Source organism: Microcaecilia unicolor, chromosome 5 (assembly GCF_901765095.1).
Source record: "Microcaecilia unicolor chromosome 5, aMicUni1.1, whole genome shotgun sequence".
Lineage (NCBI taxonomy): Eukaryota > Metazoa > Chordata > Amphibia > Gymnophiona > Siphonopidae > Microcaecilia > Microcaecilia unicolor.
This window is the reverse complement of record NC_044035.1, coordinates 13,535,784-13,560,002: the sequence shown is the minus strand read 5'-3', so window position 1 is coordinate 13,560,002 and position 24,219 is coordinate 13,535,784. Positions and strand designations below refer to the sequence as shown.

At 44.2% G+C, this 24,219-nt stretch overlaps 1 protein-coding gene across 1 annotated transcript in view; it reads left to right on the top strand.

Moving 5' to 3' along the window:
- The window catches only part of ATRNL1 (attractin like 1), a 1,590,902-nt gene that overhangs the window by 524,993 nt on the left and 1,041,690 nt on the right, over positions 1 to 24,219 (top strand). Inside the window, 1 exon segment of the mRNA XM_030202658.1 lies at positions 11,830 to 11,962. Within this exon segment, the coding sequence (XP_030058518.1) occupies positions 11,830 to 11,962 (133 nt within the window).

The following is a 24,219-nucleotide window of genomic DNA, read 5'->3' as shown; positions in this document are numbered from 1 at the left end:
CTCTGCCAGCTTCTTCTGTGGTTGGAATGAAACAGGGCTCTGTGGTCGCGTGAGACTAGCTTGACCCTTCACCCTTCCGAATTTAGACGTAGACTCATTTGCCCTCCTCCACCCTGTTCCTCTTTACCCTGTAATTCCCTTGCCCCTAATGTCTTGTCTGTCTGTTTTATCTAGATTGTAAGCTCTTTGAGCAGGGACTGTCTCTCTATGTCAGGTGTTCAGCGCTGCGTGCGTCTGGTAGCGCTATATAAATGCTATTAGTAGTAGTAGTAGTAGACTTTACAGAATTGAGGGCCCCAGTTAGTACGGAGCACTGATTTTGGACTTCCCCTGCCACAACAAGGCCAGTACACAGGGGGCAAGAGGAAAGAATGAGCACCTTTGCAGGTGGCCATATTTTCATGGTACATCTTGGTTACCCTTGCAGTATACTTGTTGGAAGCCTCTGTAATAAAAGACAAGGGGGATCAATATTCAATCAGCAGTGGTGAGCGTTTTGCTGACTGCTGCTGTTATTCCGAAATATTCAATGCCAGGAAGTGTCTGGGCTTTCGCATTGAATGTCTGGTTTGTTCAACGCCAGGCTAATACATAACTGGTTAATTCGATATTCAGAACTTAACCATGGGTTGCCGCATAAAGATAGGACCGTGTTTTATATGATCTCATTTATGGGGCTATACTGGCCAGTTAATTACTGAATATTGGCACTTAACTGGGCAAGTGCTGACTCCGCCTCCCAAATAGCCGGTTTTCACTTAAGCGCTAACCACTCATTTTCAGTGGTTATAACTGGTTAAATGCGGCTGAAAATGAGTAGATAGCCCAGAACAAGCGATTTAACCGGTCAGCAGCTGTTTCTGGATACTGGGCTTGATAGACCTTCAGGGTGTCCCAGTAATGGCAACACTTATGTAGATTGGCGCACACATTTGGATGCCCCTGATGCAATGTTGGTAATACCAATTCTATAATGGCATCTAAGTGCCCAAGGTTGTACAATACTAGCACAAACCAGCGTTGGTACACCAAAATACCTCTAAGTACATACCTCTAAGAGAAAAACTACACTGGCTTCCACTCAAAGAACGTATTGCGTTCAAAGTCTGCATAAATTAACACATGCATCCAGCTTTTCCTACATAAGCACGCAGCTATGGAATGCACTACCACTTGACGTGAAAAAAATGCATGACCTAACCAACTTTCAGAAATCACTGAAGATCTGTCTCTTCAGCAAGGCATACCGCAACGACCCATAATGCAATACTACTTTCTCTTATCCCGAATTGTGATCTCTTTATACTTGTTTGATTAATCTACTATGTCACTCATGATCTTTATGTAATACCACTTGTATCTCTCACTCTGGAATGGCGATCGCCATGACGGAACAATGTAAGCCACATTGAGCCTGCAAATAGGTGGGAAAATGTGGGATACAATTGCAGCAAATAAAATAAATAAATAAAATGTACACATGCCTACTTAGGTCCATAGCTGGTGTAAAGTGGCACATGTAAATGTGGAAAGCTAAACGCACGGCTTACAGTATTCTTTAATGTGTGTATGGAAGCTCCGCCCATATCCCACATAAGCTCCACCCATGTCCCACCCAAGCTCCACCCATGTGTCCAGCCTTTCACAGATGTGTCCATTTAGGCCATGTTTTCAGTGTTGTAAATCCCGACACCTAAATTACGCACAGAGTGGGTGTATTATCTAATAATGCGCATAGATTGTACAAATGCCCATGCCCTACCCATGACCACGCCCCCTTTCACCTATGCGACTTAGAATTTAGGTGCTCCACGTTACAGAATTCACTTAGGGGTCCTTTTACAAAGATGTGTAAGGGCCTGCATGCGTGCAGCGCACGTCAAATTGGCATTACTGCCCATCTAGCACATGCACCTGGTGATAATTCCAAGCTTGGCGCGTGCCGAAAACCCGTGGTAGAAAATAATTTTCTATTTTCTACCACGGGGGCGTTCCCAGCAGTAGTCAGCAGTTGGCGCTTTCTAAGTCAAAGGGTGGCATTAAGGGCTCAGTCCGTAAAAAGACGCTCGCTGGTTTTAATTTTGCCGCACGGCCATTTCCCAGCTCAAACCCCTCCCTCCTTTTTTCCCAGACGTAGTGGAGAAATGGTCCAGCGCGAGTCCAATACACGCGCCCACACTACTGCAGGACGCTTTTTGGCGTGCCTTTGTAAAAGGGCCCCTTAGTGAGTTGTGCATGTAAATCTCAGTGCCAATTAGTGCTGATAATTGTTAACATCCAATTAACAGCACTGATTAGATAGTTAACCAATTAAGTTATATGCAGTGTTATAGAATACGCCTCGAATTCAACTCGGAAATTAAGGTGCCGTATCTAGAATCCAGGGGTTAACCTGCAGCTCATATATGTTAAATTAGAGTGGGAGGAGGGCTTATGATGGGGGGAAAATAAACCAGAGCCCATCTGTGAAATAGTTCAGCTGCTGTTCCTCTGTACACTTCAACACCGTGCTGCAGTTAAAATAAGGAGGGGAGGAGTGGGGTAATTAATCAGGCCATTGAGTGATTTCATAAGTACATAAGTATTGCCATACTGGGAAAGACCAAAGGTCCATCGAGCCCAACATCCTGTTTCCAACAGTGGCCAATCCTGGTCACAAATACCCGGCAAGATCCCAAAAATGTACGAAACGTTTTATTCTGCTTATCCCAGAAGTAGTGGATTTTCCCCAAGTTCATTTAATAAAGGTCTACGGACTTTTCCTTTCGGAAGCCGTCCAAACCTTTTTTTAAACTCCGCTAAGCTAACCGCCTTTACCACATTCTCTGGCAACGAATTCCAGAGTTTAATTACACGTTGAGTGAAGAAACTTTTTCTCCGATTCGTTTTAAATTTACTACATTGTAGCTTCATCGCATGCCCCCTAGTCCTAGTATTTTTGGAAAGCGTGAACAGACGCTTCACATCTACCCGTTCAACTCCACTCATTATTTTATAGACCTCTATCGTATCTCCCCTCAGCCGCCTTTTCTCCAAGCTGAAGAGCCCTAGTCGCTTTAGCCTTTCCTCATTGGCTTAATCTAAAGACCCTGTTGTTGATTTAAAATTCGTCTGCCTCTGCTAGGTGTACACTGCACCATGTGGTCTTTCCTCCCCAGACCTGCCTTTAGGTCACCACTGCACTGTTCGGTGCCACTACGGATGGAGAAGCGATTCAGAGGAACGATGGTATTCGGCATGATCTGCTGGGAAATTCTGTTTACTACCATGCGTCAGGCCCATTGGTCCAGCAAGAGCAGCAAAGGAGCCCCTGAAGACCAGTTACTTTTCTTCATAGCTCCTGGAACTGGTCCTTAGTGGGACTGAGAACTCGTTAAGAGTAACTGCATTGATTCAGTATCCAGCTGCACTTCGTTTCTCAGGAGTTGCTGTGGCTGTGACGAGACATGCATCGCTTTCATGTGCCACGAACATGCTTCTTTTTTTTTTTTTTTTAATAGGGCTAAAAATGTATTCGTACTTTCTTTTTAACCCAGTCCAGTTTTCTCAGAACCAGCCTGTGTTCAGGCTAGGATGCCATGAGTTTCATGTGCAACTTCTTGGTTTTTTTTTCTCCCTACCGTAGTACTTTATAATATCCTGTTCAAACTCCGGTCAGTCATAAGTTCAAGTTTATTAAATTTGATATAGCACCTACTACAAAAAGACATGGAGGGGCATAGTCGAAAGAGTCGCCCAAGTTTGCCTGAGGACGCCCTCGCAGGATGTCCCGGTGAAGGGGCGGGGAAACCTGTATTATCGAAACAAGATGGGCGTTCGTTTCGATAATATGGTCAGGGACGCCCAAATCTCGAAATTTAGGTCGACCCTAGAGATGGTCGTCCCCGATTTTCGGCAATAATGGAAACCAAGGACGCCCATCTCAGAAACGACCAAATCCAAGCCCTTTGGACGTGGGAGGAGCTAGCATTCGTAGTGCAGTGGTCCCCCCTGACATGCCAGGACACCAACCGGGCACCCTAGGGGGCACTGCAGTGGACTTCAGAATAAGCTCCCAGGTACATAGCTCCCTTACCTTGTGTGCTGAGCCCCCCAACCCCCCCCCCAAACGCACTCCCCACAACTGTACACCACTACCATAGCCCTTATGGGTGAAGGGGGGCACCTACTACTAACTATACTTAACATTTCTAGAGCGCTACTAGGGTTACGCAGCGCTGTACAGTTTAACAACGAAGGACAGTCCCTGCTCACAATCTAAAGGACGAAATGTCAAGTTGGGGGCAGTCTATATTTCTGAATAGAGGTATAGTAGTTAGAAGCCAAAGGCGACATTGGAGAGGTGGGCTTTGAGCAAGGGTTTAAAGATGGGCAGGGAGGGGGCCTAGCGTATGGGCTCAGGGAGTTTATTCCAAGCATGGGGTGAGGCGAGGCAGAAAGGGCGGAGCCTGGAGTTGTGGGTACAGTGGGTTTGTGGTGGGTTTTGAAGGGCTCACATTTACACCACAAGTGTAACAGGTAGTGGGGGGATGGGCCTGGGTCCGCCTGCCTGACGTGCACTGCACCCACTAAAACTGCTCCAGGGACCTGCATACTGCTGTATTGGAGCTGGGTATGACATTTGAGGCTGGCATAGACGCTGGAAAAAAATATTTAAAAAGTTTTTTTTTTTGAGGGTGGGAGGGGGTTGGTGACCACTGGAGGAGTAAGGGGATGTCATCCCCGATTCCCTTCAGTGGTCATCTGGTCATTTAGGGCATTTGACGGGTCTCAGGTCACCACCTTTTATGATTATTTGGTTGTGCTGTTTTTTTTACCATATATTTTAGAAGCTGTACGTTTGTTTTTCATCAATTCACTTACCTACTAAACCTTGACAATAAAGGATTACTGTGTAGCCCCTGACGCAGCCCTGCTGGGCGAAACACGGCCTGTGTCGGGCTGATTTGAATATTTGGTTTTCATTTAATAAATTTATGTTTATCTTCTCCTGATCTGCTTTGTTGTTTTTCTATCTCATTTTGGTACATCCTTATAGAATACCTGCATATATGCGCATTCTTGCATTAAACTAGGGAGCTCCTTATAGAATTCCCCCCTCCCCAATTCCGGCACCTGTGCAAGTAAATCGACAGCATATCACTTTTCTGCCTTTGAATCTCTGTCTTGTATGCTATGGAGTTTATCAGGTTTTTCTCCAATTTAAGTACTTTTGCTGTTATGGATAGCAGACTGTATTGTAACATAGTAGATGACGGCAGAAAAAGACCTGCACGGTCCATCCAGTCTGCCCAAGAAGATAAATTCATATGTGCTACTTTTTTATTTGTACTGTCCTCTTCAGGGCACAGACCGTATAAGTCTGTCCAGCCCTATCCCCGCCTCCCAACCACCAACCCCGCCTCACAACCACCAGCTCTGGCACAGACCCTATAAGTCTGCCCAGCACTATCCCTGCCTCCCACCACCGGCTCTGGCACAGACCGTATAAGTCTGCCCAGCACTATCCCTGCCGCCCAACCACCAGCCCCGGCACAGACAGTATAAGTCTGCCCAGCACTAGTCCCGCCTCCCAACCACCAGCCCCAGCACAGACCGTATAAGTCTGCCCTGCACTAGCCCCGCCTCCCAATCACCAGCTCTGCCACCCATTCTAGGCTAAGCTCCTGAGGATCCCTTCCTTCTGCACAGGATTCCTTTATGTTTATCCCACGCATGTTTGAATTCCGTTACCGTTTTCATCTCCACCACCTCCCGCGGGAGGGCATTCCAAGCATCCACCACCCTCTCCGTGAAAAAATACTTCCTGACATCTTTCCTGAGTCTGCTCCCCTTCAATCTCATTTCAGGTCCTCTCGTTCTACTGCCTTCCCATCTCCGAAAAAGGTTCGTTTGCAGATTAATACCTTTCAAATATTTGAACGTCTGTATCATATCACCCCTGTTCCTCCTTTCATCCAGGGTATACATGTTCAGGTCAGCAAGTCTCTCCTCATACGTCTTGTAACACAAATCACATACCATCCTCGTAGCTTTTCTTTGCACCGCTTCAATTCTTTTTACATTCTTAACAAGATACGGCCTCCAAAACTGAACACAATGCTCCAGGTGGGGCCTCACCAACGACTTATACAGGGGCATCAACACCTCCTTTCTTCTGCTGAAAAGAGGTGTTGATGCCCCTGTACAAGTCGATGTTGTACTGTTTATCATCCATGCCACTGTGCTACATGAAGATAAGTTTATTACTTTATTGATATTTTTTAAAGCATAGACACGATTTGTAAACACTTGCGTAAGGTTGGAAATTGTTTAAATTGAAACAATTGAGATTAATCAGTTGCTCTTTTCATATTAAGCATTTTGCTCTTCTGGTTCAATCTTTTATACTTTCTCAGCTGGATTACTGTAATTTACTGGGTAAATCTCTCTTATCTGCACCCTTCTCCTCCACTGCCAACTCCAGACTCCGTTCCTTTTATTTTGCTGCACCATATGCCTGGAATAGACTTCCTGAGCCGGTACGTCAAGCTCCATCTCTGGCCGTCTTCAAATCTAGGTTAAAAGCCCACCTTTTTGATGCTGCTTTTTAACTCCTAACCCTTACTCACTTGTTCAGTACCCTTATTTTATCATTCCCACCTTAGTAATTCCCTTATCCTTTATTTGTCCTGTTTGTCTGTCCTAGTTAGATTGTAAGCTCTGTCGAGTAGGGACTGTCTCTTCATGTCTACTAGTAGCACTATAGAAATGATAAGTAGTAGTAGGAGTAATTTGGTTTATGTTGGACTTCCACAGAAGCAACTTAATTAGGCCTGCGAAGGGGGGTTGGGCAGGGGGGGGCAAGATTTCCTGGGTCCAGCCTGCAAGGGGGGCTCGGCACCAGCAAGGCTTCCGAAGACAGGTAGAAGGTTCTGCTCCCTCGGTCTGTCTCTCTTCTGTCGGGACCCGGGTGATTGCGTTAACTCGATAACCCGGGTCCTGGCACACAGGAACAGGAGAGTGACAGACTGAGGAGGAGCAGACACAGGACAGTAAGGGGGGGCAGCTGTGGCTCAAGTAGGGGGGGGGGGCAGCTGCAGCCCTGCCCCGGGCCTTTCTCTTGGTGACCCTAAACTTGATAGTTTAAAACTATTGCAGAGTACTGCTGCTGAAATGATCTTTTGAGGCAAAAAGCATGATAATTGATTTGTACCGGTTACATTTGAATGCTAGGATTATTTACAAGATTTCTTGCCTAGTTTTTAAATCTTTTTATGGTCAGACTCCTGTTTATGTGCATGATTTACTTTTTCACTCTCTTTCTAAGTTAACATTCAGATTTAAGGATAGTAATTTTCTTCTTTATCCTCCGGCTCAAAGTCTAGTGTCAAAGAGGGGAGACATGATAGAGGTATATAAAATAATGAGTGGAGTGGAACAGGTGGATGTGAAGCGTCTGTTCACGCTTTCCAAAAATACTAGGACTAGGGGGCATACGATGAAACTACAGTGTAGTAAATTGAAAACAAACCGGAGAAAATTTGTCTTCACCCAATGCGTAATTAAACTCTGGAATTCGTTGCCGGAGAACGTGGTGAAGGCGGTTAGCTTAGCAGAGTTTAAAAAGGGGTTAGATGGTTTCCTAAAGGACAAGTCCATAAACCACTACTAAATGGACTTGGGAAAAATCCACAATTCCAGGAATAACATGTATGGAATGTTTGTACGTTTGGGAAGCTTGCCAGGTGCCCTTGGCCTGGATTGGCCGCTGTCGTGGACAGGATGCTGGGCTCGATGGACCCTTGGTCTTTTCCCAGTGTGGCATTACTTATGTCCTCTACTTGGCTCACTTTTATTACATAGAGCAGTGATTTAACCTATTGTGATGTCATAGTGGCTCATTCCACCAATAAGAGCCAACCTCATTAGTGATGTCACAATGGCTTGATTGTATAGAATGTTTGTACGTTTGGGAAGCTCGCCAGGTGCCCTTGGCCTGGATTGGCCGCTGTCGTGGACAGGATGCTGGGCTCGATGGACCCTTGGTCTTTTCCCAGTGTGGCATTACTTATGTACTTATGTCCTCTACTTGGCTCACTTTTATTACATAGAGCAGTGATTTAACCTATTGTGATGTCATAGTGGCTCATTCCACCAATAAGAGCCAACCTCATTAGTGATGTCACAATGGCTTGATTGTATAGAATGTTTGTACGTTTGGGAAGCTTGTCAGGTGCCCTTGGCCTGGATTGGCCGCTGTCATGGACAGGATGCTGGGCTCGATGGACCCTTGGTCTTTTCCCAGTGTGGCATTACTTATGTCCTCTACTTGGCTCACTTTTATTACATAGAGCAGTGATTTAACCTATTGTGATGTCATAGTGGCTCATTCCACCAATAAGAGCCAACCTCATTAGTGATGTCACAATGGCTTGATTGTATAGAATGTTTGTACGTTTGGGAAGCTTGTCAGGTGCCCTTGGCCTGGATTGGCCGCTGTCATGGACAGGATGCTGGGCTCGATGGACCCTTGGTCTTTTCCCAGTGTGGCATGTCCTCTACTTGGCTCACTTTTATTACATAGAGCAGTGATTTAACCTATTGTGATGTCATAGTGGCTCATTCCACCAATAAGAGCCAACCTCATTAGTGATGTCACAATGGCTTGATTGTATAGAATGTTTGTACGTTTGGGAAGCTTGTCAGGTGCCCTTGGCCTGGATTGGCCGCTGTCGGGGACAGGATGCTGGGCTCGATGGACCCTTGGTCTTTTCCCATTATGGCATTACTTATGTACTTATGTAAGAGACAGTATATTTGTTTATACTCTTTCCAGGTTACCTTTCATTGGTATTGTCCGACGATTGAATTAAAACTGAAAATTCATACTCTTTGATTTGGAAAAACCTCAAGACCTTTTTATTTAATGAATATTTACTTGGAACTTCTGTTTAATGAATGTTTAGCTGTAATTTTTGTTTAAACTGTATGATTTACTTTTATTTTCTACTTTTTAAAGTTTTGACCACCACCTTGGACCTTCTTAGGATTTGGCAGCTAATAGGTGATAGATTAGATGAGGTTAGATTACAAACTTGGGGTCCCTTTTACTAAGCCGTGTAGGTGCGTACGCGCACCCTAAGTGCGTCAATTGTGAACTACCGCCTGGCTACCACATGGCCCGGGCGATGATTTGATTTTGTACGCGTGCTCACTATGCACCCCGGAAAATTTCTGGCACGCGGCGCTAACCGGGTGGTAATCAGCATTGTACATGTGCTGACGATTACCACCCAGTTAATACGTGAGACTTTACCGCTAGGTCAGTGGGTGGCGGTGGTAAGGTCTCAGGCACAAAATGGAGGCGCGCCAATTTTTATTTAGTTACACGTCTATTTTCGGCTAAAAAAAACCAAACAAACCTTTTTTGCAGGTGCGCTGAAAAATGGACCTGCGCGTGTCCAATGCACGCATCTACACCAGCGCAGGCCACTCTTCGGTGATAGGACCCCTTGATATGGAGTCGTGAAAAGATACTGTTTAAGTTTGTGTGGTCGTTCCATTTTTATGAACACACTATATTCAAGTTTGCTTCGTTGTTTTACAATAGAAATATAGACATATCTATCATTCATTTTCCTGTGGGATATTATTGGAGTATTTCATGTCTTTCCTCCAGGGTATTTATATTAGTTCTCCTGTTCATTTTTGTGATTTATTGTGCTTCACGAGCAGCTGTATCAGCTAGCTGAGGAGTTGCTCCAAAGGAAAAAAAAATAGTGAGATCAAAGGAGAAGGCAGAGTGAGTAGTAAGATTTTCAGAAGGAGGAAGGAAAGGAAAAGCAGTTGAGTTAATGTTGTCTGCCTAATGTAGATCTTTTTCTAAAATACCCGTAGGAGTATATGTGTATTCACTGGCGTGTGAAACTTGTGCGGCCATTTTAGAAATAAAGGGGGCCTTTTACAAAGCCGCACTAGCGTTTTTGCTCATGGTAAAAAAATCAGCTCCGGGGGGGGGGGGGGGGGGGGGGGTGTCTCAGCGTTTATCGCCAGCTGATTTTTACCGTGACCTCAAATGCTAGCACGGCTTGGTAAAAAGCCCCCATACACATTGAAAAATGAACGGCATGAACTGGGCAGCATCCACATGGAGGTCTTGGACCTTACACACGGGCATGGTGAATTCACAACTTCCACATGTATCTGTCCCATTTTACAAACTGACGTGCATCAGTGCCATCAGTTAAGTCGTGAGGCCTCAATTTTAGCGTGTTTTTTTTTTATTACATTTGTACCCCGCGCTTTCCCACTCATGGCAGGCTCGATGCGGCTTACATGGGGCAATGGAGGGTTAAGTGACTTGCCCAGAGTCACAAGGAGCTGTGCCTGTAGTGGGAATCAAACTCAGTTCCTCGGGACCAGAGTGCACCACCCTAACCACTAGGCCACTCCTCCACTGTTGCTACTATTTGAGATTCTACATGGAATGTTGCTATTCCCCTAGAAGTCAGCCCTTGCAGATCACCAATGTGGCCGCGCAGGCTTCTGCTTCTGTGAGTCTGACGTCCTGCACATATGTGCAGGACGTCAGACTCACAGAAACAGAAGCCTGCGCAGCCTTCTACATGGAATGTTGCTAATGGAATAGCAACATTCCATGTAGAATCTCCAATAGTAGCAACATTCCATGTAGAATCTCCAATAGTATCTATTTTATTTTTGTTACATTTGTACCCTGCGCTTTCCCACTCATGGCAGGCTCAATGCGGTTTACATGGTGCAATAGAGGGTTAAGTGACTTGCCCAGAGTCACAAGGAGCTGCCTGTGCCTGAAGTGGGAATTGAACTGAGTTCCCTAGGACCAAAGTCCACCACCCTAACCACTAGGCTACTCCTCTTCTTCTTTCATTTTGGAGGTAGCCAGGAAAAGTAGGGATCACCAGAGAAACCTCAAAAGGGAGGCCAGGTGCTCAAAAACGTCAACTCCAAAAAGAAAAAAAACAAAAAGAACAAATTCCCTACAGACAAAACAGTACCCGGAAGAAACAGGGATGTCCACATAAACCCCGTACTCAAAAAAAAAAAATAAATAGAAGTAGTAGTCCATTAATCTCATATATAAATGTATTTAGTTATTTAAAACATTTATAGCCCACAATATCTGACCAATCTAGGAAGGTTACAGTATCAGTATCTCTCTCTATATGTTTCTGAGTCTCATGTCCTGCATGTACAACGTGCAGGACGTCAGACTCACAGAAACAGAACGATGCCCGCAAGGCTTCGTTCAGTTTCTGCGAGTCTGACGTCAGACTCGGAAACAAAACGAAGAAAGAAGACTTCGGCTGGCGGGGGTTGGGGTCCCCCGCCAGCAAAGGTAGAAGACGGCGACGGCGGGTTGGCGGTGGGAGGGGGGGTTGAGAGGGTCGTCGGCAGGGGGAGTTGTCAAAGTTGTTGGTGTCGTCAGTGGCGGAGGGGGGGGTTGACGGCGCCGGGTCCAGACCCTCACCTCGGCTCTGGACCCCCCTCCCGCTGAAGTCTGGCTACGCCCCTGGCATAGACACTTATGTGGCTTAGTAAAAGGGCCCCTCGGTAAGGGGGAAAAATCTTGATGCAAGAAAGGTGGGTATGAGTTTTGCCCAGTTCTTACATGGAGAACATTGTTTCCCTACCAGCCGACCTGTTGTTGTGATCTGCACTAAACCTCTTTTTGGTAAGATGCGGAATATAAGCCCTATATTGTATTGTATTTTAATACATCAGATCAAAGCTCTACTGTGTAATTTTAAGGAAGCACTTCGTGTCATTGCAACTTCCTTTCTTCTGTTTTATTTTTTTCTCCTCCAGTCAGTCAGAAACTACACCAAGTGCCATGTGAGAAATGAACAGATTTGTAATAAACTGACCAGCTGCAAGAGCTGCTCTCTGAACTTGAATTGCCAGTGGGACCAACGCCATCAGGAATGCCAGGCTGTGCCAGGTAAGGTCCCTGCATGCAATGCCGTTTGCTTGGGCTGACCCATGCTGACAGATGTCCAAGTGCCTTTGATATATCAGGTCAATATGAGCGTTAATGACCAGAGAGTTAAAGGGTCAAGGACTTGATATACCGCCTTTCTGTGGTTACAACCAAAGTGGTTTACATTTATTATATACAGGTCATACAATTTGTTCCTGTAAACGATGGCCTCTTGCCAGTGCAGTATCAGTAATGTAGGTTATAGGTGAATGCAGCGTTCTTCAAAGACACCTTCCCCTTTCATTCTAGTTTTCTTCTCCTAAGCAGCCTGGCATCTTTCTTTGTGCCTATTTAATTTGCTCAAGGTCTAACAGGTAAAAAGCCCTTCAGACCGATCCCATCTTTCCAGTTTCCATACCTCTGACAATCCTGTATTTCAGCTTGCTAGGGTTACCCACACATCCTACCTCTCAGGGTCTCCTGCATGCTTATTTGATGCTTTTCTAGGTTATGCCACCCACCTCGTTGCTCACTGCCTGTGAAAAATGAACCCCATGAAAAAGAATTCCTTACAGTTTCTATGAGGATGTGGCCTACAAAACTGTCTGTGGTCTTTCACATTACTAACTCTTGCTGAAGTTCCCTAACTTGGCTACTGAACTGTGGAAAAGCTCTGCAAGGTTGATTTTCCATTGCCAGTCCTAGGTAAGAGAGTAGCTTTAGTCTTACAGCTGGTTTAATTTGTGCTTAGAGATTACAGTAAAGAAACTGCAGTATTTATTGGGAAGGAGATTCTAGCAGAACTTGATTTTGTTTCAACTTGTCTCATTGCTTGCCCCTCCTAGAGAACATTTTTAGTAGTGACCTGGCTGAATCACTATGAGACTTATAGCCCCACCTACTTTCCCGACCCACCCCTGGGTATGCTACTTATATATAGACAACTTCCTCAGTCACATACAGGTAATCTTGCAGATTATTAACTCTAGTACACCTGTTCGTACCCATTTCAACCAATCAAGATGACTTTTATTCAGTGTAATAACTGTGGTGCTTTAATTCAAAGGCACACCATCTGGAAGCTTAGGTCTTGCTCTATCTGTCATCAGCTTGATAGTATAAAAGAGGAGCTCAGCCCACTTAAGGGTCCTTTTACTAAAATGCGCTAAATGATAAGACACCCATTATATTCCTATGGGTATCTTATTTATTTGTTGCATTTGTACCCTACATTTTCCCACCTATTTGCAGGCTCAATGTGGCTTACACAATACCGTAAAGGCGTTTGCCAATCCGGTAGAGAGCAGATACAAGTTTATGTTGCGTTCGAATAAGGTAGTTGTTTTCCCGGCTCCAGTAGGGTCAAATGGAGGGGGGGTTGTTTATTGTCAGTTCGTTCTTTGGTATAGTTGTGTGGCCGGATGTGGGGATTTACGTTGGTTCAGTAGGGTAAGCCCTTTTTTTTAAAATTCTTTATTTATAATTTTTAGCAAACATAACAAATTTTTATGAGTGTTAATACACAAAAGGAAAAATTTCTTCATATATATGATAACGTCAAATATCTAAGTTCTTCTTACTATCGACCACAATATTACAAAGAATAAATGATCCAAGAAAAAGGAAAATGAAAGAAAAATATTACTGTTTATTTAAACAGTTATTATCTATAATACTATAATTAAAGAAGTGTCATTCCCAGGAGGTTAACTCTAGCCTGCCATACAGTGGTACATATGGGGTTAGACTTGCACATTAACCTCTTCTTTGCTAATTAGAAATTCTTCTAACTGCTTTGGGTCACAGAATGGATACAATTTTGATTGAAATTTAGCTCTACAAATAAAGGAAAATCGCAGAAGAAATTCCGCTCCCACTGCTACTGTTCTAGACCGCAGCAGTAGGAACCTCTTACATCTCTTCTGCGTTTCCCTGGATAGATCCAGAAATACTCTTATCTTTGAACCCAAAAACTCAGAATCTAAATGTCTTAACGATAGTTTGAGTACTGCATCTCTATCCATTTCTAACGCAAACGTTGCAAGCATGGTGGTTCTCTGTGTAATTATTTCAAGAGATGTTTCCAGGAATGCAGTTAAATTCATTGCCCCCTGTAAAGGTTCATATTCAGATGATTTAGCTTCTAATTGAAGATAAAAAGATCTAGTAATAGGGGGCAATGATGTCTCCTGCATCCCTAGTATCTCAACTAAATATTTTTTAAGCATTTGGACTGGAGAAATCAACGGTGATCTAGGAAAATTTAAAAAACGAAGAGACAGTCTTTTGGATTGATTTTCCAGATATTCCAAACGTCTATAAATAAAGTTTCTTTCCTTAATTGAAGCCTGTTCAAAAAGTTCCAATTTTTCAGTGCTTTCAGATAATTTATTGACTTCAAAGGCTTGAGAAACATTAGTTTGTAGTTGGTTCAATGCAGTCTCAGATAGTGCTTTAATTGTTTCTGTATTTTGAAATATTAAAGTTTGTAAAGCATTTCGAGTGGTGAAAGTTAAATCCCATAGTGACTCTAAGGTCACTACGGCAGGTTTTTCTATCTCTCCCAATAAAACATCCAGTTGAGGGGCTTCACTGCCTGCTCCAGGATACTCACAGTTTTAGACAAAACTGGGTAAGATGTTAATGCTTCCGAAGGTCCTTGGCTGTCAGCTCCAGTTCTTCTCCCCCGTGGACTCCCTCCCTGCTCACTCTGTACTCCACTTCGGTCTACGAGGTCAGGGCTCAACGGGAGAGCTTCCCTTCCGAGTTGAGGGGGCGCCGCACGTTCGGCGGGGCTTAGGGAAGCCCCGTCTCTGCTGCTGCTCAGCAACGAATCGCTGACTCGAGCAGAAGGAGTAGAAACCATCACAGGATCGGGCACTGCTCTGAAGCGCTCCAAAGTCGTCTGTTTGAGTTGGGGCATTCCGCCCGGGACAAGGGGAGTCTCCCGAACTTTACCCCGTCTTTTCCCCATCGCTCAGACGGGGGAAGACACTCGCTTCAGCGAAATTCGACCAGCCTCAAAAAAATGTCTGTTGACGCTTCCTACAGCATCACCATCTTGGATCGGTCCCAGGGTAGGCCCTTTTGAAGAGGTTGGGTTTTTAGCGATTTTCTGAAGTTTAAGTGGTCGTGAATTGTTTTCACTGCTTTTGGGAGTGCGTTCCATATTTGTTCGCTTATGTAGGAGAAACTTGATGCATAGGTTGTTTTGTATTTGAGTCCTTTGCAAGTTGGGTAATCATTTAGCGCTCACTAATTGTTAACATGCACTTACCCCCGGATTCTAAATAGCGCACCTAGGGATCCGCACCGATTCTATAACAATGTGCATAAAACTTAACAAGCTAATGAGAGCTGATGACAGCACTTAACAAGCAATAATGAGCACTAATTGGCATTGATTAGAATTTATGCGCACAATTCGCGAAGCGTAGTCTGTAACGAAGTGTGCTGAACTTCTAATGTGCGCAGGCAAAATGGGGAAATGGTTGTTTCATGGGCATTCTGAAATTTATGTACATAGTTATAGAATATGGCCCAGTACACCTAAATCTACATGCAGGGATTTACGCCAGGTTTTCGTTGGTGTAAATGGATGCGCCTAGATTCAGGTGCTGATATATTAACTAAATCTAGGCGCCGATTATAGAACATACTTAATTGGCACTGATTTCAGCGCTGATTTTTTAGGCGCCACATATAGAATCTCCCCCTAAATCTGTTAGCGCACCTTGGTAAAAGGACACCTTAAGGAGGAACTGGATGCGATTAAAGAACGGATCATCTTCAAAATCTGCACTGTTGTCCACAAAATCATTCACGGCATAGTCCCAGGATACATGACGGACCTCGTTGATCTACCAACTAGAAACAGACTCGGATCAGCACGATCATACCTAAACCTACATTACCCAAACTGTAAAGGGCTAAAATACAAAACAACTCACTCATCTAGCTTCTCCTACATAAGTGCACAACTATGGAATGGACTCCCGTTCGTAGTGAAAACAATACATGACCACCTAAACTTCAGGAAATCATTGAAAACCCACCTCTTCAAAAAAGCCTATCCCACCGATCCAACCTAAATCCCCAGACCCAGCAACACAAGATAATCAAAGATCATATTGGACAATTTACTTCCTCTTCCCCCTCGACCCCATGACGCCTTGTATACTTCTACCTCATGTGACCACAACACAATCTTCTAGTAGTTATCAACCAATTTCCTTGGTACTTGCTCTTGTAGTATTGCTACCATATAACAACTAATAGGAGCAAATTCTTACTCTACTATTTTGATAACTGCAGTGTTATAGAGGAAAAGACTTCAGACTCTCGGTCACAGCTGATAGAACTAAATAGCTGAACGCTCGGCTGTGCGTGTCTGGAAATCAGTTCACGCTGGCGAGAATCCTCATTAGTCAAAAAAAAACCTCTTACGCACCGGCTATACAATTCTATATATATGCACGTTGTGCGACAACACTAAAAGTACTTAGCTGTGGTTTTGCGGAGAAAGCTGGTGGCTTTGGAAGGTGCTGAGAAGGGATGTTTGGTCCGGCTCCTTAAGAAGCAAAGAGCGAAGCGGGGGCTCGCCGTCGGGCGCGGACAAGTATATCTGCCCCAGCACAAAACCACAGCTAAGTACTTTTAGTGTCGTCGCACAACGTGCATATATATAGAATTGTATAGCCGGTGCGTAAGAGGTTTTGTTTTGACTAATGAGGATTCTCGCCAGCATGAACTGATTTCCAGACACGCAGAGCCCGAGCGTTCAGCTATTTAGTTCTAAGTACTATCAGCTGTGACCGAGAGTCTGAAGTCTTTTCCTCTATAACACTGCAGTTATCAAAATAGTAGAGTAAGAACTTGCTCCTATTAGTCGTTATTAGTTATCAACCGTAATGGCAAATGCCTTTACGATACTTTGTAAGCCACATTGAGCCTGCAAATAGGTGGGAAAATGTGGGGTATAAATGTAACAAACAAATAAATAAATAAAGCAGCTTCCATCACTACACAGAATCATACCAATGTACCACCACTGCCTGAAAGAATAAAACAACCTAGGAATAAATGGGTTACAGTAGATCAGGCAGATTATGACATGTGACACAGAAGCATCTATCGCAATTGTTGCCCTTACATAATTCTTTCACGGCATTAGAGCATTGTGATGATCAAGAAAAAAGAACTGAGGTAGAACCAGAACCAATGAAGGTAGCTTAAGAGGAAAGACACTCCCAAAGCAAAGAAGCTCAAACCGGAAAATTGTTGTTGCTAGGCAATTCAGTTATCAGAATCTTTAATTTTGGAACACAGTTTAAGGGGCCCAACAAAGTGAAATGCTTTCCAGAATCCTCAGCTAACAAGAACAACAGGCAAACACTGACTATAATCAGAAAAGAGACTAATGGGCACATTTTCGAAAGAGAAGGACGCCCATCTTTCGACACAAATTGGAAGATGGGCGTCCTTCTCACAGGGTCGCCCAAATCGGCATAATCAAAAGCCGATTTTGGGCGTCCCCAACTGCTTTCCGTCGCGGGGACGACCAAAGTTCACGGGGGCATGTCGGAGGCGTAGCGAAGGCGGGACTTGGGCGTGCGTAACACATGGACGTTTTTGACCCATAATGGGAAAAGAAAGGGTGTCCCTGATGAGCACTTGGATGACTTTACCTGGTCCTGTTTTTTTTACGACCAAGCCACAAAAAGGTGCCCGAACTGACCAGATGACCACTGGAGAGAATCGGGGGGTAGCCTAATGGTTAGTGCAGTGGACTTTGATCCTGGGGAACTGTGTTCAATTCCCACTGCAGCTCCTTGTGACTCTGGGCAAGTCACTTAACCCTCCATTGCTCCTGGTACAAAATAATTACCTGAATATATGTAAACCACTTTGAATGTAGTTGCAAAAACCTCAGAAAGGCGGTATATCAAGTCCCATTTCCCTTTCCCTTACTCCCCCACTGGTCACTAACCCCCTCCCACCCTAAAAAAACATTTTTAAAAATATTTTGTGCCAGCCTCAAATGTCATACTCAGCTCCATGCCTAGAAGTACTGCAATACCAGGTCGATGCACCCATAAGTGGTGTACAGTTGTGGGGAGTGGGTTTTGTGTGTGTGTGTGGGGGGGGGGGGGGGTTGGGGGACTCGGCACACAAGGTAAGGGAGCTATGTTCCTGGGAGCATTTTATGAAGTCCACTGCAGTGCCTCCTAGGGTGCCCGGTTGGTGTCCTGGCATGTGAGGGGGACCAGTGCACTACGAATGCTGGCTCCTCCCACGACCAAAGGGCTTGCATTTGGTCGATTCTGAGATGGGCGTCCTTGGTTTCCATTATCACCAAAAATCAGAAATGACCAAGTCTAGGGATGACCATCTCTAAGGACGACCTAAATGTCAAAATTTGTGCGTCCCTGACCGTATTATCGAAATGAAAGATGGACGTCCATCTTGTTTCGATAATACGGGTTTCCCCGCCCCTCCACCGGGACGTTTTGTGAGGACGTCCTCCGCAAAACTCGGGCGTCCCTTTCGATTATGCCCCTCCACTTGATTCTTTTACAAAGGCGCGCTGAAAAATGGCCTGCGATAGTGTCGACGCGTTTTTTGGGCGCACGCAGAATCATTTTTCAACGCACCTGTAAAAAAATGCCTTTTTAAAATTTTTGCCGAAAATGGACATGCAGCAAAATGAAAAATTGCCGTGCATCCATTTTGTGTCTGAGACCTTACCTCCAGCCATTGACCTAGTGGTAAGGTCTCACGAGGGGAGTAATGGTCTACATGCGTAAAATGCCGATTACCGCCCTCGCGCCAGAAGTAAAAATATTTTCCGGCATGTCTAGTGGACAAGCGTCAAGATTTAAATTACCGCAAGAGCCACGTAGTAGCCGGGCGGTAACTCAGAATTGATGCGCGTAGGTGCCTACGCGGCTTAGTAAAAGGGCCCTTTCGGATTCTAATACTGATGCTGTTATCCAGTTGGGAACAAATGACCTTACAGCACAGTGAGCTTTCCGGGAGCTGCAAAGGGGTTCACACTGATATTCAGTCAGTTACGTGCCAGTGAATATCCGTGGATTACCCTGCACAAGCGATTTAAATGGCCAAATGCAGTGCTGGAAAAAATTGTAATGAAAACTCCAAGAAGGCGGTCTGTATTCAGTGCAAGACTGGACCGCTAGAAAAAGAAATACATGTCCTCTTATACAGTGTGGAGAGGCTGTTTTATTGGTGGACCAAAGCTCCTTACATTGATCTTGTAGGAAGTGGAGGGAGAGATGTTCCGGGATTGGAGGACTGGACAGCCACTGCCTCTACCCACTGATGCTGACGCCTCGTGAATACCAGCGAGGTTCCAGCATCGGTGGCTCAGGAGTGTTTCTGCTAACTGCTGAGCTTGGCAGAAGGGCGTTCAAAGCGCCTTTGAGGTGGGGCTTAGGGATCCCTGCCAGTTCAGGTATTTATATTTTAAGTTGAGTTGTGGGAGGAGTGGCATTTCGAACCCATTCATTCTGCCCTTAGACCCACCCAAAATTTGCCATCTGTTAGGCGTACAAATACCCAATTAGTCAATTTTTCTACATAGGAAAGTGGGTGTCCATGTTCTTTTATAGAATATATTTGTACTCGGTGCCCTGGATGATAAACCTCACTTCAGTATATGGTACAACTGAGAAAGCAGTTATATTTTTAGACAACTATATGGGCCTGTCACATGAACTTGGGCCTTGCCTGCAGCCCCTTGGTGTGGAGTCTAGCGGTTGGGACACTAGGCCTGTTGGCCTTTGGCTTCTGATAGAACCTTATCAGAGAACTCCTCCTGTGTCTTCTCCTCCTCCCCTTTACTTCCATTAATTGTTTTGTGTTCACTTCCTACTATGACCTCTCCTGTTTTATTGTATTATTGTAAACCGTTATGATGAGTAGCACCCTTTGGTGGTATATCAAGAAATAAAGAACCTTGAACCTATTGATTGCCATGGCCTGGCTCTACACGTTGGCCACATTCTGAGGAAATGGTGTTCCCCACTCTGCTGAGAAAAATAGACATTTCATTGCACAAATGAAAAGGACTTTCAAAGTTATAAACTCTGAAAAAAATAAATATCGCACAGGGCTGTCAAAACATAATATTAAAGTGTCTCTCTTCTCATTCTGCCCTTCTTTCTTATAACAGAAATTGAAACTGAGGAAGAGATTTAAGGGATTTATGCTTTTATTACTTTTTCTTTATTAACACTGCCAAATGACAGAATCACAGAAACAGGAAGTTGTTCACCAGGCCCCATCTGTCTTAATTCTTTCTTCTTCACATGCTTGGTGTCAGATACAGACATTTTCCATTTATAACTGGCCAACATGTCTCGGGAGAAAACAAGAGGAAGATATGAAAGGAATAAGTACATAAGTACATAAGTAGTACCATACTGGGAAAGACCAAAGGTCCATCTAGCCCAGCATCCTGTCACCGACAGTGGCCAATCCAGGTCAAGGGCACCTGGCACGCTCCCCAAACGTAAAAACATTCCAGACAAGTTATACCTAAAAATGCGGAATTTTTCCAAGTCCATTTAATAGCGGTCTATGGGCTTGTCCTTTAGGAATCTATCTAACCCCTTTTTAAACTCCGTCAAGCTAACCGCCCGTACCACGTTCTCCGGCAACGAATTCCAGAGTCTAATTACACGTTGGGTGAAGAAAAATTTTCTCCGATTCGTTTTAAATTTACCACACTGTAGCTTCAACTCATGCCCTCTAGTCCTAGTATTTTTGGATAGCATGAACAGTCGCTTCACATCCACCCGATCCATTCCACTCATTATTTTATACACTTCTATCATATCTCCCCTCAGCCGTCTCTTCTCCAAGCTGAAAAGCCCTAGCCTTCTCAGCCTCTCTTCGTAGGAAAGTCGTCCCATCCCCACTATCATTTTCGTCGCCCTTCGCTGTACCTTTTCCAATTCTACTATATCTTTTTTGAGATACGGAGACCAGTACTGAACACAATACTCCAGGTGCGGTCGCACCATGGAGCGATACAACGGCATTATAACATCCGCACACCTGGACTCCATACCCTTCCTAATAACACCCAACATTCTATTCGCTTTCCTAGCCGCAGCAGCACACTGAGCAGAAGGTTTCAGCGTATCATCGACGACGACACCCAGATCCCTTTCTTGATCCGTAACTCCTAACGCGGAACCTTGCAAGACGTAGCTATAATTCGGGTTCCTCTTACCCACATGCATCACTTTGCACTTGTCAACATTGAACTTCATCTGCCACTTGCACGCCCATTCTCCCAGTCTCGCAAGGTCCTCCTGTAATCGTTCACATTCCTCCTGCGACTTGATGACCCTGAATAATTTTGTGTCATCGGCGAATTTAATTACCTCACTAGTTATTCCCATCTCTAGGTCATTTATAAATACATTAAAAAGCAACGGACCCGAAGATAGGGGGCGTTCCAAGATGGCGGACGGATTGGCAGACGCTCAACACCGACGCTGACTTTCCCTAGGTGCACGATTGCAACAGCAAAGTTTCCTAAAAATGCCTCACACCAAACGGAAAGGGGTGGTAAAGGGCTTACCGGTGAAAATTCCCGATGCCGCCCTAGTGCAGACGACGATGGAGAGGTTTGCCGCCAGCACTCCACGAAGAACCGGCTTGAGTTTCCCCGCAGTGGAGGACGAAGGTGGATCGTCTTTTCCACGGGGAGTTGAGACCTCACTATCCTCGCCGGAAATTAACCCTCCGCCTTGCCCAGTAGGCCTCAGAAGTGGGTTAGGACTTCTAGAAACGTCGGAAGACGGCGAAACAGAAGACCTGTACACCGGAGCTCAAAATGAGGCCCTGGGACAACAACAGAATAAAGTGGAGTTTAAGACCCCCGAGGCGGTAACTTTGGACACTATCTGGACAGCGATACAGACATTAACGTCCGTTGTAACCCCAATCGTGAGTAAATTAGACTTGGTAACTTCGGCGTTGGATACCTTTAAAAAAGAATCTGAAAAGACTAATATAGCTGTTCAACAAGACTTAAGTACTTTGAAAGAGAAATCTGATATGCTTATTAAGGATAAGATGGCAATTCATCGAAAGATAGAATACTTTGAAAACTATAATAGACGTTTAAACTTAAGGTTTTTGAATTTTCCTGTTTCCTCTGAATTTAATGCGAAGGAATTGTTTAAAAAATTTCTTATGGAAAATCTTCTATACTCCCCAGAATTGATTCCCCCAATTAACAAAATATATTACTTACCAGATTTGAAAAGGGGAGAAAAATTGAAGACTCCAGGAGATTTACAAAATCTAACAGCCTTCCTGGAACAATCAGTTACTGAAATTCAAATTAGAAAAACTATGCTTGTTTCATTAGTCTTTGAACAGGATGTGAATGCCATATTGAAAATGTATTTTAAAAACTCAACTAAAATGTTTCTTGGAGAAAAGATATGGATATATCCAGATGTGGTGAAAACCACACAAGATAGAAGAAAAGCTTTTTTAGCTTATAGAGAAGAAACTCGATTGCTTGGGGCAAGATTCATTCTGTCATATCCCTGTAAATGTATGATAAATTACTTAGATAAAAAATATGTGTTCTTTGAACCGGAACAGCTGAGAGTCTTTTTGGATATGAAAAAGATAACCAGATAGTGTCCGAAAAAAAAAAATATAAGATCAGGATTAATATATAAAAGTGTGGAGTCTATCCAGGCCATATTCATTTAAAATTTGTTTACCACATGTTTAAATTCCATCATTAATGTTATGCCCCCCTTCCTTTGGTGGTCTAGGAAAGAATTGAAAATATTATGTTCTTTATACCTCCCTTAGAGTACGAGGGGAGAGTCTTATTTCCTATTAATTACCATATATATTCTGTTTTTCTTGAACAAGATTGAATGCTTGTATAAAATGTTGAAATTATAAATAAAAATTAAAAAAAAAAAAAAAAAAAAGCAACGGACCCAGCACAGACCCCTGCGGGACCCCACTAACTACCCTCCTCCACTGAGAATACTGGCCACGCAATCCTACTCTCTGCTTCCTATCTTTCAACCAGTTCTTAATCCATAATAATACCCTACCTCCGATTCCATGACTCTGCAATTTCTTCAGGAGTCTTTCGTGCGGCACTTTGTCAAACGCCTTCTGAAAATCCAGATATACAATATCAACCGGCTCCCCATTGTCCACATGTTTGCTTACCCCCTCAAAAAAATGCATTAGATTGGTGAGGCAAGACTTCCCTTCACTAAATCCGTGCTGACTTTGTCTCATCAGTCCATGTTTTTGTATATGCTCTGCAATTTTATTCTTAATAATAGCCTCCACCATCTTGCCCGGCACCGACGTCAGACTCACCGGTCTATAATTTCCCGGATCTCCTCTGGAACCCTTCTTAAAAATCGGAGTAACATTGGCTACCCTCCAGTCTTCCGGTACTACACTCGATTTTAGGGACAGATTGCATATTTCTAACAGTAGCTTCGCAAGTTCATTTTTTAGTTCTATTAATACTCTGGGATGAATACCATCAGGTCCCGGTGATTTACTACTCTTCAGCTTGCTTTATTGTTTTATAATTGTTATACACCACATATTATTGTACTCTCTCAGGGGCCCTTTTACTAAAGGCTTGCTGCGCACCAATATGGAAGTACCCGCCGGGTTACCGCAGGAGCCCGGCAGTAGTTCACATCCCTAGCTCATGCCATTTCCGGAGCTACAAAAATATTTTCTATTTTTTAAGCACCGGTGCTGAGATGGCGGTAATTGGGCAGCACCGTACACTGCCAGGTTAGAGTGGGAGCCCTTACTGCCACCTCAGTGGGTGGAGGTAAGTGCTCCCCCCCCTCGAAATGACCATGTGGTAAGTGGTGACAACCACACAAAGTGGAGGAACGATCAATCCCTATGTGCCTCAGCAAGAGAGAAACCAAGGAGTAGGGTAGATTGGCTCTTCCAATAAACCAAGGGAGTGGATAGTTCAAAAAGGTGATGTTTATTGGAACAACTCAATCAACGTGACACAACTGTTGTGTTTTGGCATGAAAAAACGTGCTTCAGGAGTCTCGTGATGTTCATTATTCAGAGATAGACAAATTTTTTGAGATCACATACAACTTTAAATGAATAAAGTAGATGCAAGGTCACGGATCTTGGATCTACTTGAGGATTTTCCTCATGGAGCGCAGGAGGTCGAAGCTGGTTGAACAGATTCATCTTCTCTTCAGTCATGA